Source organism: Haliotis cracherodii, unplaced genomic scaffold, assembly GCF_022045235.1.
Source record: "Haliotis cracherodii isolate W230 unplaced genomic scaffold, xgHalCrac1.p SCAF_4, whole genome shotgun sequence".
NCBI lineage: Eukaryota > Metazoa > Mollusca > Gastropoda > Lepetellida > Haliotidae > Haliotis > Haliotis cracherodii.
Window position 1 is genome coordinate 2,309,095 of NW_027266297.1, and position 15,452 is coordinate 2,324,546.

Here is a 15,452-nt window from a genome sequence, read left to right on the forward strand (position 1 = left end):
GAGCAATGGATATGCCAAGTTTCATTGTCATATGTTGAACGGTTGCCAAGTTATGCCCAGGAAACAGACCTAATCTCATTAAAATCAAATCTATGACGATGTACACCGCAAAACAAATGACTGAGGACATCCTACTACGGGTCACTTCACAACGACTAAAACAGAACTAAAATAAACATACTTGGATGTTGTATGTGCGTTTCTGGTAAGAAGGTACTTACATTTTCCGTATAGAAAGTTGAACTGTAATAATTTCCATTCTCATAGGTATCTGAAACAGGAGTGTTGTAACACAAATCAACATGCTGCTATTAATATATATTTCAATGATAGGATACAATAAGGCCATGGACATGGATGTAGGCCTCTGATGAAGAACAGCTTACGTATTGTATGTCAGTTGACAAGAAAAGAGTTTGCATGTACTTGCAAATACAGAATCAACCTCCACAGTGCTAGTGACCCTAGTGATACGTACGGAAAAAAATATGTTTGCAGTTTCCACTATTTTGCCTTTTACGCCGAATGATATGTTTTGGTAGATAATCGAGATTGATTATTTTCTGGCGTTGATGTTTTGTATATACACAATCGTGACCTAGCCTCCCTGCTCTGTATATCGGAGACAGGCATAAGTAAACGTCTCTACTAAGCTGAGTCCGAGGCTTGCTGGTACGCACCGATAGATTCCCCATCATCCCAGAACAGCCAACCTTTAGCTGCGTTCACAGGGCAGAGTCCGATCTTTAGTGTTAGTGGATTCTTGCGACTTGAGTGTAGAGAAAAGTTAACAATATATTTAACACAAACTCCTTCTTCCCAAGGCAAGGGAGTGAACTGACTATTAGTCAAGTTTCAACCCTTGCCGAACTTGGCTGAAATGTCTAGGCTCGATCGTAGCGCCTCCATTGGATATTACAAGTTATGTCCCTTCTATGGCTCTCCTATTGACAAATCTGATTCAACCACTCATATCATTTGCATTTAGCTCAAACAGAATGGCGGCTTCCCGTAAAGACGATGTGAGCGATAATCAAGATCTATATTGTGATAAACACGGGTCTTACATCTCGAAGTGCATCAAATCAAGTGAGCATGTTGATTAAAAACACGAGGACCTTTGGAAAACATCTGTTGCTTTGCAAATCCTGCAATTGAGCGAAATCTACATGACAATTTAAAAACAGGGCGTTCAGTTCGTTACGCAACTTTCGTAGGGCTATGCATAGACACGTTAGTCCAGCCAAAATATAACGCCATAAAACCAGTCTAGTTCGGCAAGGATGGCAGCGGGACTTTTAAAGTCAGTTACCGCCCTTGCCTCTGGAAGATGCACAAACTCCCATCCATACCATACAACAACCAGTATTAGTCCAAAGCAGTGTCATTCTGAGAGTTACGTTGACATCTTTTCTCTGTTTGAGCAAACTATATTCAACGTACTGAAACTAGTTGTTCTTCTCTTGGTTCACATAATGCCAACAACGCCTTTGCAGTGTCACAAATGAAATTATTTTCTGGAGTTGGTTAATAATTTAGGAGGGAGTATAGTTTACAAAGCGTCGTATTGGCTGTGACCGAATGATATGAATATGATAGTGTTTGTTTAATATATTATCGATACTTTTTATCGTTTTTATTATTATCCGTAATACCTGTTTCGAGTATTGTTAGCTGGTTCCTGCGTAATAACGATGAAACCGCCACGAATATGGAGTTGTACTGGGGTGTCAGGCTTGACCGGCATCGCCATGTTCTCCTGTCCAGTACCAGTTGCCTCTTCCAGCTGAAACATACCAGCACTTGTCAAACCGTCAGTACACACAGTCAGCATGTCGGAAACTGTACATGGTCACCGCGACTCCGTTGCTTCACGTGGTCCATGTGTCATACAGTCTTGATGGAAAAACAGATTGCTGTGACTTTATAATTTACAGATTACCGTTCATGATCGTAAATGTATAATCAACTAAAGGATCATTGGCATCAAAGACACATCAGCAATAGTGGAAGGAAATGACTGCGGTTATGTCCCTTGACATTAATTTCAGTAATATCACGGAAAGTTTGAGTTGTTTGTTTGTTGTTTAACGCCGCGCTTAGCAATATTCCAACTACATGACGGCGGTCTGAAAAAAATGGTCTGGACCAGGCAATCCAGTGATTCACGTCATGAGCATCGATCCACGCAATTGGAATAAGATTACATGCATCAACCAAGTCAGCGAGCCTGACCACCCGATCCCGATCCCGATCCCTCAGGTACATACACTTACTAACCCTGTAAAAGTTGTACCATCTTCCCTAAGGTAGATACACATACTAACCCTGTAAAAGTTGTACAATCTTCCCTCAGGTAGATACACATACTAACCCTGTAAAAGTTGTACCATCCTACCTCAGGTAGATACACATACTAACCCTGTAAAGGTTGTACCATCCTACCTCAGGTACATACACATACTAACCCTGTAAAAGTTGTACCATCTTCCTTCAGGTAGATACACATACTAACCCTGTAAAAGTTGTACCATCTTCCCTCAGGTAGATACACATACTAACCGTGTAAACGTTGTACCATCTGCCCTCAGACAGATACACATACTAACCCTGTAAAAGTTGCACCATCTTTCCTCAGGTAGATGCACATACTGACCGTGTAAATAGTGTACCATCGTCCCTCAGGTACATACACATACTAACCCTGTAAATAGTGTACCATCTTCCCTCAGGTAGATACACATACTGACCCTGTAAAAGTTGTACCATCCTACCTCAGGTACATACACATACTAACCCTGTAAAAGTTGTACCATCTTCCTTCAGGTAGATACGCATACTAACCCTGTACAAGTTGTACCATCTTCCCTCAGGTAGATACACTTACTAACCCTATAAAGGTTGTACCATCTTCCCTAAGGTAGATACGCATACTAACCCTGTAAATAGTGTACCATCTTCCCTCAGGTAGATACACTTACTAACCCTATAAAGGTTGTACCATCTTCCCTAAGGTAGATACGCATACTAACCCTGTAAATAGTGTACCATCTTCCCTCAGGTAGATACACTTACTAACCCTATAAAAGTTGTACCATCTTCCCTCAGGTACATACACATACTAACCCTGTAAATAGTGTACCATCTTCCCTCAGGTAGATACACTTACTAACCCTATAAAGGTTGTACCATCTTCCCTAAGGTAGATACACATACTAACCCTGTAAAAGTTGTACCATCTTCCCTCAGGTAGATACACATACTAACCGTGTAAACGTTGTACCATCTGCCCTCAGACAGATACACATACTAACCCTGTAAAAGTTGTACCATCTTTCCTCAGGTAGATGCACATACTGACCGTGTAAATAGTGTACCATCTTCCCTCAGGTACTTACACATACTAACCCTGTAAATAGTGTACCATCTTCCCTCAGGTAGATACACATACTGACCCTGTAAAAGTTGTACCATCTTCCTTCAGGTAGATACACATACTAACCCTGTAAAAGTTGTACCATCTTCCTTTAGGTAGATACACATACTAACCCTGTAAAAGTTGTACCATCTTCCTTCAGATACATACACAAACTAACCCTGTAAAAGTTTACCATCTTCCCTCAGGTAGATACACATACCAACCCTGTAAAAGTTTACCATCTTCCCTCAGGTACATACACATACTAACCCTGTAAAAGTTGTACCATCCCACCTCAGGTACATACACTTACTAACCCTGTAAAAGTTGTACCATCTTCCTTCAGGTAGATACACATACTAACCCTGTAAAAGTTGTACCATCTTCCTTCAGGTAGATACACATACTAACCCTGTAAAAGTTGTACCATCTTCCTTCAGGTACATACACTTACTAACCCTGTAAAAGTTGTACCATCTTCCTTCAGGTAGATACACATACTAACCCTGTAAAAGTTGTACCATCTTCCTTCAGGTACATACACATACTAACCCTGTAAAAGTTGTACCATCTTCCCTCAGGTAGATACACATACTAACCCTGTAAATAGTGTACCATCTTCCCTCAGGTAGATACACATACTAACCCTGTAAATAGTGTACCATCTTCCCTCAGGTAGATACACATACTGACCCTGTAAAAGTTGTACCATCCTACCTCAGGTACATACACATACTAACCCTGTAAAAGTTGTACCATCTTCCCTCAGGTAGATGCACATACTGACCGTGTAAATAGTGTACCATCTTCCCTCAGGTACATACACATACTGACCGTGTAAAAGTTGTACCATCTTTCCTCAGGTGGATGCACATACTGACCGTGTAAATAGTGTACCATCTTCCCTCAGGTAGATACACATACTAACCCTGTAAAAGTTGTACCATCTTCCCTCAGGTACATACACATACTAACCATGTAAAAGTTGTACCATCTTACCTCAGGTAGATACACATACTGACCGTGTAAAAGTTGTACCATCTTCCCCCGGGGAAATACATTTTTAGAACGGTTTGATTCTGCAAACAAATGTGAGGAGAAAATATCCAGGGTCATACTATTGTCAATTATTTCTTCGAGCACAGTGTACAGCGGACAGTGTTACTGTTATACTTTGAATACTAATTGAATACTATTCATATATACTGATGAATAAGGGAATAATGAAAAATTTCTGAAAATAAGTTTTAACGTCAGTACATTTGAAATAGCCCACACAGATATTCAACACATGTCAGAATTAATAGTCGAGATGTGTTTGTGTGAACTGTTTCCACTGCGTCCTTGGAAGACGAGACTGGGAACCCATAATAGCATCTGATTTGACTGTAAAAGTGTTCCCGTATTCATCTCCATCAGTATATAATCATTAATAAAAGCAAAAAAACCTTTTTATCTTCATAACAAATCTCTGCCAAAGGTTGAGGCGATTGTATGCTTCCGATCATATCGTAAATATGTGTTTGTGATTCACTATCGACTGGTGATGACACCAGACACAAGTCTTTAATATGGCATAAGTCATCAGTCATGATACTTATATACTTATATAGTTATATAATTACAGTTAATGGTCACGGTAGATACTTCATTTCTGGTCATGGCATGTGACTTTATGCTGGTTGTGATCAGATGGGATCAAGATACAGAATAGACTCTATCCGCCTGTATCCCACTGTAAACCAAGCAGGAATGGCTTACCTCATACAGTATGGGCGAGATGAGTAGCCCGCCGCCCCACATGAACTGTTCAAAGTTGGTGGACACATTCTTTTCATATGGAAACCTCAAATACAATAATAACTAAAATGATTTACCTATTAAAGTGGCCCTACATGTAGCGCACAGCTGAAAAGGAGTTGAAATGATATGATTCGGTTTATCTATGAATTAACCACTGACAAATCTCTACCATAACATTGTTCTTGAATAAATGGAAACCTGATGTGGGTACAATCTATCTTCTTTATAGTAAAGAAGAACTTTACTGGTTACAATTTTTTTCAATCCCTGAATATGTGATGGCATATCTCTGGATAGTTAACATGTTCTGGTATTTGTATGTCTTTGAAGACTACGGTTTTGGAAGCAATACATTTACAAACAGAACAGTATAGTCCACTTACTCCAGGGCAAGGGACCTGATCACCGGCTCCCCGATCGTGTGGGCGAAGTGGAACAAGTGGTAAAGAAAGGGCAACAGGCTGTAGCGAGTTTCCATCGCTTCCCGTGAAATACGGGCAACGTCATCTCCCAAAGCACCAGGATCTTGTTCCTGAAACAAGGACATAACACATAGGTAGACTATAACGCATGACAACATAGTTTAAGAATCATCAATATTGTAGACAGATAACAACTGGAACAAAGAAATCTATAGGGGTTTACTTGCATCTATAGACACTCCGGTAATTGATTTAGTGAATTCAGTTTCTTTCTTAAAACATTTCTGTTTATGTAGGGTCATAGGAGAATGTCAAAGAGTTTTAAATACTTATGTGACCTACTATATAGTTGAGACCATTGTGGTTGCGACTGAATGTGTAAAAGGCTCCAAGCTGCATCCATCGACTACACAACTCCGCGGTAGTGTTGCCAAAGAAGCCACAGATATCGGCTCCAATCTGAAAGTATCACACATGACGTTGTTAATATGTTGAGTGAAAAACTCAACATCTTCAGTAATTCTCATCGTGCTTCTTAATATCACTTCATGCTGATGGGGTAATTCGTTCCAAATGTTCAAGTGTATTCACTGTGCACTGGGAGGCACATATTGATGTCGTGTGTGGTGAAATAGGTGCCAAAGAATAAAAGAAGTTGCATTCCATACAAACTGTCATGTATTCATGTTCTTCCAACTTCCATATATCTATCAGAGACGTCAATAGAGTAACTAGTTGATAACTCAACTTGATATCAAGAAACATTATTCTACATTTGCTCATAAAGTATAACCTACTTGCAACGCTGAAATATGTTACACGGAAATAGGGATTATCTGTCCCTCGTCAAGGCGCGGACTTTACACAATTAATTCACTCAGGAAAGATAATCCATAATCCGTGGAGGTTATTCTCAAACTATACGTTCTTATTATTTCTTGCACGCAACCTTTGGGTCGCAATATTTATCCGTATCAGTTGCAATACGGCTCTTTGTTTTTAGCCATTCGTGACACGTCACCAATTGGTTGTATTTCAAAATAAGATTTCCATTTTATGTACCTACAAAATACATTATGGCGGGTATAAACCTTTTACTTACGTAAGGTATTCCAAACAGATTGAACTCCAGAATACCTGGAAAGATACAAGGAATTGATCATGCCTACACGAGATCACCAAATCGAACTGCTTTTAATTACTTTTAAGGTTCTTTGCATTTTGTCCGCCATTTCGGTAAATGACTTCACACCAAATAAGCCAAATGTGCTAAAAATAGATGATTTCTTTGTAAAAGGGAAAACTGCACAGATACTTGTAAGTGTAACATAACATATTTGCAATCAACAACTCTTATATTCAGTAATAATCAAAGAATCGTTCTTGGGCATGTTGGGATGAGATATATTTTTCTGACCTATGATAGACAACCTCATGTTTTCCCAGTCACTTGTGTTATCCCCTAGCCAGTGTCCAGCGTCCTTGCCGCTACCCGGGAACGTGGACCGCGAGATGACTATACCACGCTTCCCTGTAGCCTTCTGTAAGCCTCTGGAATACAATACTGGTGTCATGTTTCTTTCTTTCTTTAGTCTCTTTGTAACGCTCAGCATTATTCCAGCTGTATTGCGGCGGTCTGTAAATAATCGAGTCTGGACCAGACACTCCAGTGATTGACATCATGAGCATCGATCCACGCAATTGGGATACGATGACATGGATCAACCAAGTCAGCAGCCTGACCACCCGATCCCGTTAGTCGCCTCTTACGACAAGCATAGTCGTCATTTACAGCAAGCATGGTTGCTGAAGACCTATGATAATCCTAACCCGGATCTTCATGGATAACCGGTTTAATGTCTGAAGTTCCATTCTTGGATGACACTGCAGGGTATAGCTGGAATAATTCTTAAAGCGGGGTAAAAGTCATTCAAATAAACAATACTACAACGCATCCTTCCTAGTGTATTGCAACAACATCCATGACAATATGATCACAAAAGTGCCAAAACAAAACAAAATATTATAAACAAATAATTCCGTTGAAAATAAAGCGATGACACCGTGTAAAATGGGCGTCAAAATGAAATAATACAGTTGTAGGATAAGGTTCCGGCTGTCGAAGTACAGCACTATAAATTGTTATAGTTGGTTGTTAGTTTACGTTGGTATACGTTTTCCACCCACCTGAGTGTCGGCTCGGTCTGGCTCCACCCGTACAGACTGTGTACGTCATAGTGCCTGAACTGGTCCGCATCCCCTTGTACAGTAGACAGACAGATGGTCTTGTCAGACAGGCGGGCCTTCACAGTCCCGTCATGGCCATAGGCGGCTCCTGTGTCAGGACAAAGGTGAGATGAGGTGAAATGGCGTGTAACGGCGCGTCCAAGATTATTGTAATTATATAGTGTCGTGCGTGCGTGCGTGCGTGCTTGTACCAGTACGGACTGATGCTGATTTTGTGCTAGCACACTGAGATACCATGCCATTGCCAATATCATTCGGTGATGATGAGTGGCGATTTAACTTTTCACGGTGGACCGGAATTACCGCGAGAATGAATAAAAAATGATTATAACAACCTTCGAATCAAATGCATGTGTATCGGTTGGGACTCCAATTATACTTCCGTTGCGTTCTCGCTTTCCAAGAAAAGACTGTTGCCCAGTGATAATCAGATCGTACTATCAGGCGAAAACGCGAGGTGGGCACGGGAGTGCCTTTATAAAGCCAATGATTCCCTCTGAAGTATTTCCGTGTATCACTTAACATATGTTTGAAAAACCGTATAAATGTCCTTACGTGTTCTGTAGGGTGGATCATCATATTTGTTGGTGGGACATTTCGTACTCCAATCGGGAGTTGCGTCTTCCGGCCAGTTAAAGGGGCGCTCTTCATTGGTCCCAAAGTTGGCCGGTTCGTTCATGTCCTTGAAGCAACAACACAGTTCATTATCACCCAGAAGTCTACCATCTTATGAGTGAGTGAGTTGGGTTTAACGCCGCTTTAACAGTATTCCAGTTATATCACGACGTGTCAGCTTAATGTGGTAGAAAAGCCCCAATTGATGCAGGTCTCAGACGTTTACCTCTTCGGTGAAACCCACGAACACGGGTATGGTGCTGATAACCTAGAAACAATCGTGATTCGAGCCCACAACCATAGGTCTCTGGCGTGCCTAAGGGACGCAACTCTGCACAGCGAATCGCGGCGCCTTAGAGACCTTCCCCATCTACCATCTTATGAAGAAGATAACTGATTAAAGAAATATTTCAAACGAGAAGATGCATTACGGTGTCAGATGAAACGTTGTCACTATCCGGCGCTGATTTTGTCAGTCAGATCTGTATAACATGTAAAGGAACTTAACTTTTAATTTTGTTTTGTGAGGGTTGTCTCGAACGTCTGTTACAGAAAGAATAGAAAACAAGTCACTGTTAGGGACCAAGTAATTTCTTTCAAGTCACAATTTACTTCGGGGCACAGTTCCACAAAGCGATCAAGCTGCGACTACGGCAGTCGTAAGCCAGTGTTAAAGTATGGGAGTTAGCGATAAGATGGCTTTCTGGAATGTGGCTCAGGACGTATAGCCTGTCCAACAAAGACATATTACTTTTTGTGAAACTTGTGGCTATTTGTTGGTGCTTCCTGGGGCAATTGTTTTTATTGTTTCTTTGGTTGACCAATTCTAACCCGGATCTTCACGGGTACCTGGAGCAAAGTGTTGGTGTATAAGCGTAAATATGCGTATATAGTATGTACGTGCACTTACAATCCAGAGGCCATCGAAGCCGAGTCTGCTGTGATGGCGAACAATAAGGTCTGACCAGACTTCTCGTGTGACATTCTTGAAGAAATCCGGAAACACAACCTTGCCTTTTGGCCACACCTAGAAATAATGACTGCATGTTTGTTTCTAACATATCACATGTATGTTACATGGTGCATATTGTGCCAGTTTGAAACAAGTTTCCAATACTCAATGGCTACAACTGTATATAGATATGATAACTTAACCATCGGAAACAAATAGCTAGGATAACTTTGGCAGCGGAAACAAAGAACTAGAATAACTTTGGCAGCGGAAACAAATAACTAGGATAACTTTGGCAGCGGAACAAATATCTAGGATAACTTTGGCAGCGGAAACAAAAAACTAGAATAACTTAAGCAACGGAAACAAATATCTAGGATAACTTTGGCAGCGGAAACAAAGAACTAGAATAACTTAAGCAACGGAAACAAATATCTAGGATAACATTGGCAGCGGAAACAAATAACTAGAATAACTTAAGCAACAGAAACAAATATCTAGAATAACTTAGGCAACGGAAATAAATATCTAGGATTACGTTGGCAGCGGAAACAAAGAACTAGAATAACTTAAGCAACGGAAACAAATATCTAGGATAACTTTGGCAACGGAAACAAATGTCTAGGATAACATTGGCAGCGGAATCAAATAACGTGAAAAACTTAAGCAGCGGAAACAAATAACTAGGATAACTTTGGCAGCGGAAACATATAACTAGGATAACATTGGCAGCGGAATGAAATAACTAGAATAACTTAAGCAGCGGAAACAAATAACTAGGATAACTTTGGCAACGGAAACAAATGTCTAGGATAACATTGGCAGCGGAATCGAATAACGTGAAAAACTTAAGCAGCGGAAACAAATAACTAGGATAACTTTGGCAGCGGAAACAAATAACTAGGATAACATTGGCAGCGGAAACAAATAACTAGAATAACTTAAGCAACGGAAACAAATAACTAGGATAACTTTGGCAACGTAAACAAATATCTAGGATAACTTTGGCAGCGGAAACAAATAACTAGGATAACTTTGGCAGCGGAATAAAAATAACTAGGATAACTTAAGCAAAGGAAACAAATATCTAGGATAACTTTGGCAGTACACACATATCCAAGTATGGCGTTTGTTTCATCCTTGCTGTCATCCGGGGCATTGTACTCTGAAGGCCACTTGATATTGGCCCGGGCCGCCTTCATCATGTCGTAGGGATGGTAGTTGGTCTCATTGCTGATCAAGCAGGGATCCTGTGAAAGTTGGATACGTAGAGAGTCAAACACACGTTTATACCTGATACTGCCTGTAGACCAACAAGCTGGTCGGTGAACAGTCAACCATAGTTCAAGCACCGCGTTTCTGGATACAGAGGGAATTTTACGTTTCTTTTAGCACTATTCTAGACATATGAGGGTGAAGGCCTCTTCCCTGGCAAGCCTGTCATCAAGACTATATCAAGCCTAGGTGAACCAAGACTTTGATTAAAAGGCTAGTGGACGCTCTTGCCTCGGGAAGATGAGATGAAGGGTACAAAGAAGGGCAAGGGATCGATAGCTTGACGAGAAAACGCTTGAACCACCAGGCTACCGCATCCGCGATCTGTGTCTACATCAACCTTCACGAATTAGCAGAAATTGATTGGAAGAATGCACATAAACTGTTATTGTGTAGTTCATCCCAGTTTAAGGCCTATTTTAGGGCACCCCTTGTTGCCATACAACTATTGCACCTTTAAGTAGTCAGATGGCACGACTTCACAAGGTTATAATAACAAAACCTTGTCGAAATGTTGTGTTTGTTTGTTTTAGTTTTACACGGCAGTCAGTAATACTCCATCCGTATCAGAACGGCCTGTAACTCATGTAGTCTGTGATTGATATCAAGACAATTGTACCACGCCACTGGGGTTAACAGACACGCAATCAACCAAATCAACGAGAATTGCCACCCTAATCATCTTGCGAAAAACACAGGTTATAGGGAACTAATGCTGACATTCCCTTTGGGGCCTTGTCGATGTCGTGTCTTGTGTTATTGTATGTCATGACGACAGCACCACATACCAATATAATGATAGTTTTCATGCCCTCCTGTCTCAGCTCGTTGAAGTAGTCGTTCAAGCCGGCGAAGTTGACGTCGTCGACAGTGAAGTCCTTCCGCTCGTCCATGTGGTCAATATCCGCGTACTGCACATCCTGTAACAGGGTTATGTAACCATGTGTCATCGAATTGGGAAACACACGGTCATCTGAACAAATGTCTACGGCATTGGTAAAGATTCCATACAAATGAAACTGATAACACACCTGATATGAAATTTAAAAAAAATTAAAAACCAAACCAAAAAAATACTGTTTGTTTATTTGTTGCATAACCCCGCACTCAGCAAAATTCCAGATATATGACGGCGATCTGTAAATAATCGTGTCTGGACTCGATCAGGAGCATCGATCCACGCAATTGGGATACGATGACATGCATCAAGCAAGTCAACAAGCTTGTAAACAGCCGTATTTGTCTAATAATTCGCTGGTCATATGAATTATCCTACTGAGTATTGAGATACCACTGTTAGAACTTACGTGAGGAATGTAGTACCTCCGGGTATTCTCTGATATGTTATTCACCATCACCCTCTGCTAGTACTTACGTGAGGAATGTTGTACCTCCAGGTATTCTCTGATATGTTATTCACCATCACCCTCTGCTAGTACTTACGTGAGGAATGTTGTACCTCCGGGTATTCTCTGATATGTTATTCAACATCACGCTCTACTAGTACTTACGTGAGGAATGTTGTACCTCCGGGTATTCTCTGATATGTTATTCAACATCACGCTCTACTAGTACTTACGTGAGGAATGTTGTACCTCCGGGTATTCTCCACCGCTTTCTTGAGGTTAGCGATGTTATTGTAACCATAGCGAGACAGCTGGAACCCCAGGGCCCAGTATGGGGGCATGAAGGGGCGGCCAATGACCTGTGGTAGAGAGCAATCGGTTTTGGATTTTTAGTTATTTATGAATCATGACCAAAGTCATTATTCTTAATGATTCCTGTACGAAATGTTCACCTAACAAGGCGTCGATAAAGCGTTTTCTCCAGAGGGGTAAAGTACCTAAAGTATATCAACATTATGCGGGTGAACGACTCGGGTGGGGCTCGCGCATGTAGATTGATTCCATATTAACAAGATTCACTGTGAGAGGGCTGATCAAAAGGTTCTAAGCCTAACAAACAAAACCATCAATTGTGAAAGTGTTTTTAATGTTATTTTTCAACATAATCTGCCTCCTTTTCAATACGCTTCTCATATCGATAGTGATCATTTTTAATTCCATTTAGGAAGAGGTTTTCTGAAGCCACCCTGGAAACCCCATTCACGGCAGCTTTGGGGTCATCGTTGTCGTCATAGCGCTTTCAAGAAAAGTGTTCTTTCAGTTTAGGAAACAGGTGGAAATCACTTGGTGCCAGATCTAGCGAATAAGGAGGATGAGGAAGCCCTTCGAACCCACATTGTCGCACGGCAGCCTTTGCAAGTCGAGAGGTGTGAGAAGAGGCATTGTCATGAAATAGTAGAAAGTCAGCATTCCTCGTCGCTTTTCTTTGGTATAATCTCCCAGCCGATGAAGCAAATCAGCACAGTAGGCACCGGTAATCAGTTTTAATTACTTTTTGAGGATCACACCCTTTGCATCCCAAAGTACAGTGGCCATAACTTTCCTCACTGACCTTGAAGACATGAATTTCCTTGGTGCCAAAGAAGAGGAATGGTGCCAATCCATGGCTTGATTCGGGATCATGTTAGTAAACCCATGTTTCATCACCCGTTACTAATTACTTTTTGAATATGACGAAATCATCCTCAATTAGGTCTAAATGTCCGACAATGTCACTTCTTTTTTCCTTATGATCAGAATTTGAATTTTTGGCACCAAACAAGCAGATTACTTATTCATCTGTAAATGTTAATGAATAATAGTTTCAACGGATCCATGGCTTAGACCTGTGTCTTTCTCAAGTTCTGCAATGGTAACACGTCTATCTGACAGTATAGGATTTTTCTATCTCCTTGAATGAATCTTCACTGTTGGATGTTAAGGGACATCCAGACCTATGGTCATCATCAAAGATTGTTCTCCCAGGCTTAAACATAGTACCCAAGGTTTAACCGTGGAATAGCTAGGGCCCTTGTGCCCATACAGTTGTGACTTGCGCTCATGGACTTCTTGGGAGTACTTTTCTCTAAAGTCAAAAACTTGATGTCTGCTCGGTATTTCTGTTCCATTTCTGTGTCCATTCGGACCCCTATCACGTTCAACTGGCTGGATTTGATGTACAAACCCCATCAACAGACCAAATGCACTTGCAATGAACGACTCAAACAATGTACTGCATTGCCTAGTTCACTTTGTTATGGCCCATAGTTGAAAGTGAGTCAGGCCTAGACATTTTTGACCAGCCCTCGTACAAGCTATATGCCAGTAACCTAACCGACTGTCTACGTTAGCCTTACCTGCGTGTACTGCTGGACCGCGTTGTTGGCCGTGCTCCCCATGAACACATAGAAGTCCAGAATACCGCCAATCGTGCGATACGTCAGACTGGGCGTCTCAGTGAAGGAGTACTCTGTGTTAATAAATCTTTCAACAAATCATGGAATTTGAACAGAACATTTTAGACCAATAGGAGTGAATTCTATTACAAAGTCCGATTCGTCCTTACCTTAAAAGAGGTACACCTGCCGTCCGAAGATACAACCCCACCATTGATAATTAGTATTTTTTTTATCTGAATGGAGGAGACGAATATTTATCCACAAAACATTTATTTCCAGCATCCAGCATAGGTGAATTCGTGTCAGTGAGTATGGTTTTACGCCGCTTTTAGCAATATTCCAGCAATATCACGGCAGGGGACACCAGAAATGGGCTTCACACATTGTACCCATCTCGGGAATCGAACCCGGGTCTTCGGCGTGACGAGCGAACGCGTTAACCACTAGGCTACCCAACCGCCCCCCAGCATAGGCGAAAGCGCATGCAACGAAAAAATGTTGTTGAAAAACCTGACACAAACTTATTCCACTGTTTTCTAGTACAAATTTATTTGTCTGACAACCTCAAGCTCGTGTCTCCCCTTCCTCCACAATTATGGAATGGTCGATCTCCAAGGCGGCGCTAGTTTTGTCAACTGGAATATTACTGAAAAAGTAGGATGACGTACAAATTGCATGCATATACAGTGACGTGTATAACTGTGACAGGAAGTGACGTACCTTGAGCATTGCTGTTGAGCAAGAGGACGCCATGAGAGTTACCGTCGTCATCCTCTACGCAGATGTAGAAGGGGTGGACGCCGTACAGATTGGACTGGGGCAACATAAGGATAAATCAGACGCGGTGCATCACGGGACATGGGTAAGTCAGATTAGGTGCAAGGATAAATCAGATCCGGTGCATCAAAGGACATGGGTAAATCAGATCAGGTGCGTGGATAATTCAGATGCAGTGCATCACGGGACAGGGATAAATCAGATTAGGTGCACGGATAATTCAGATGCAGTGCATCACGGGACAGGGATAAATCAGATTAGGTGCACGGATAATTCCGAAGCGGTGCATCAAAGGACATGGGTAAATCAGATCAGGTGCGTGGATAATTCAGATGCAGTGCATCACGGGACAGGGATAAATCAGATTAGGTGCACGGATAATTCCGAAGCGGTGCATCATGGGACAGGGATAAATCAGATTAGGTGCGTGGATAATTCAGATGCAGTGCATCACGGGACAGGGATAAATCAGATTAGGTGCACGGATAATTCCGAAGCGGTGCATCATGGGACAGGGATAAATCAGATTAGGTGCGTGGATAATTCAGATTCGGTGCTATACGGGACAGGGATAAATCAGATTAGGTGGGTGGATAATTCAGATGCGGTGCATCACGGGACAGGGATAAATCAGATTAGGTGCATGGATAAATCAGATGC

The 15,452-nt window shown here is 41.5% G+C and overlaps 1 protein-coding gene across 2 annotated transcripts in view; it reads right to left on the minus strand.

The window, feature by feature from the left end:
* The window catches only part of LOC139478824 (maltase-glucoamylase-like), a 69,170-nt gene that overhangs the window by 45,250 nt on the left and 8,468 nt on the right, over positions 1–15,452 (minus strand). Inside the window, exons 4-21 of one of the 2 annotated variants that reach the window (XM_071261484.1) lie at positions 14,736–14,829; positions 13,974–14,086; positions 12,328–12,437; positions 12,040–12,055; positions 11,521–11,652; positions 10,570–10,707; positions 9,416–9,532; positions 8,446–8,572; positions 7,831–7,978; positions 7,061–7,194; positions 6,746–6,780; positions 5,986–6,102; positions 5,605–5,753; positions 5,180–5,264; positions 4,441–4,497; positions 1,656–1,786; positions 681–769; positions 222–271 (exon numbers count right to left, since the gene is read on the minus strand). In XM_071261484.1, the coding sequence (XP_071117585.1) occupies positions 222–271; positions 681–769; positions 1,656–1,786; positions 4,441–4,497; positions 5,180–5,264; positions 5,605–5,753; positions 5,986–6,102; positions 6,746–6,780; positions 7,061–7,194; positions 7,831–7,978; positions 8,446–8,572; positions 9,416–9,532; positions 10,570–10,707; positions 11,521–11,652; positions 12,040–12,055; positions 12,328–12,437; positions 13,974–14,086; positions 14,736–14,829 (1,842 nt within the window). Of the gene's footprint in view, positions 1–221; positions 272–680; positions 770–1,655; positions 1,787–4,440; positions 4,498–5,179; positions 5,265–5,604; positions 5,754–5,985; positions 6,103–6,745; positions 6,781–7,060; positions 7,195–7,830; positions 7,979–8,445; positions 8,573–9,415; positions 9,533–10,569; positions 10,708–11,520; positions 11,653–12,039; positions 12,056–12,311; positions 12,438–13,973; positions 14,087–14,735; positions 14,830–15,452 lie in introns of both variants that reach the window. The other variant, XM_071261483.1, reaches the window with a different exon arrangement.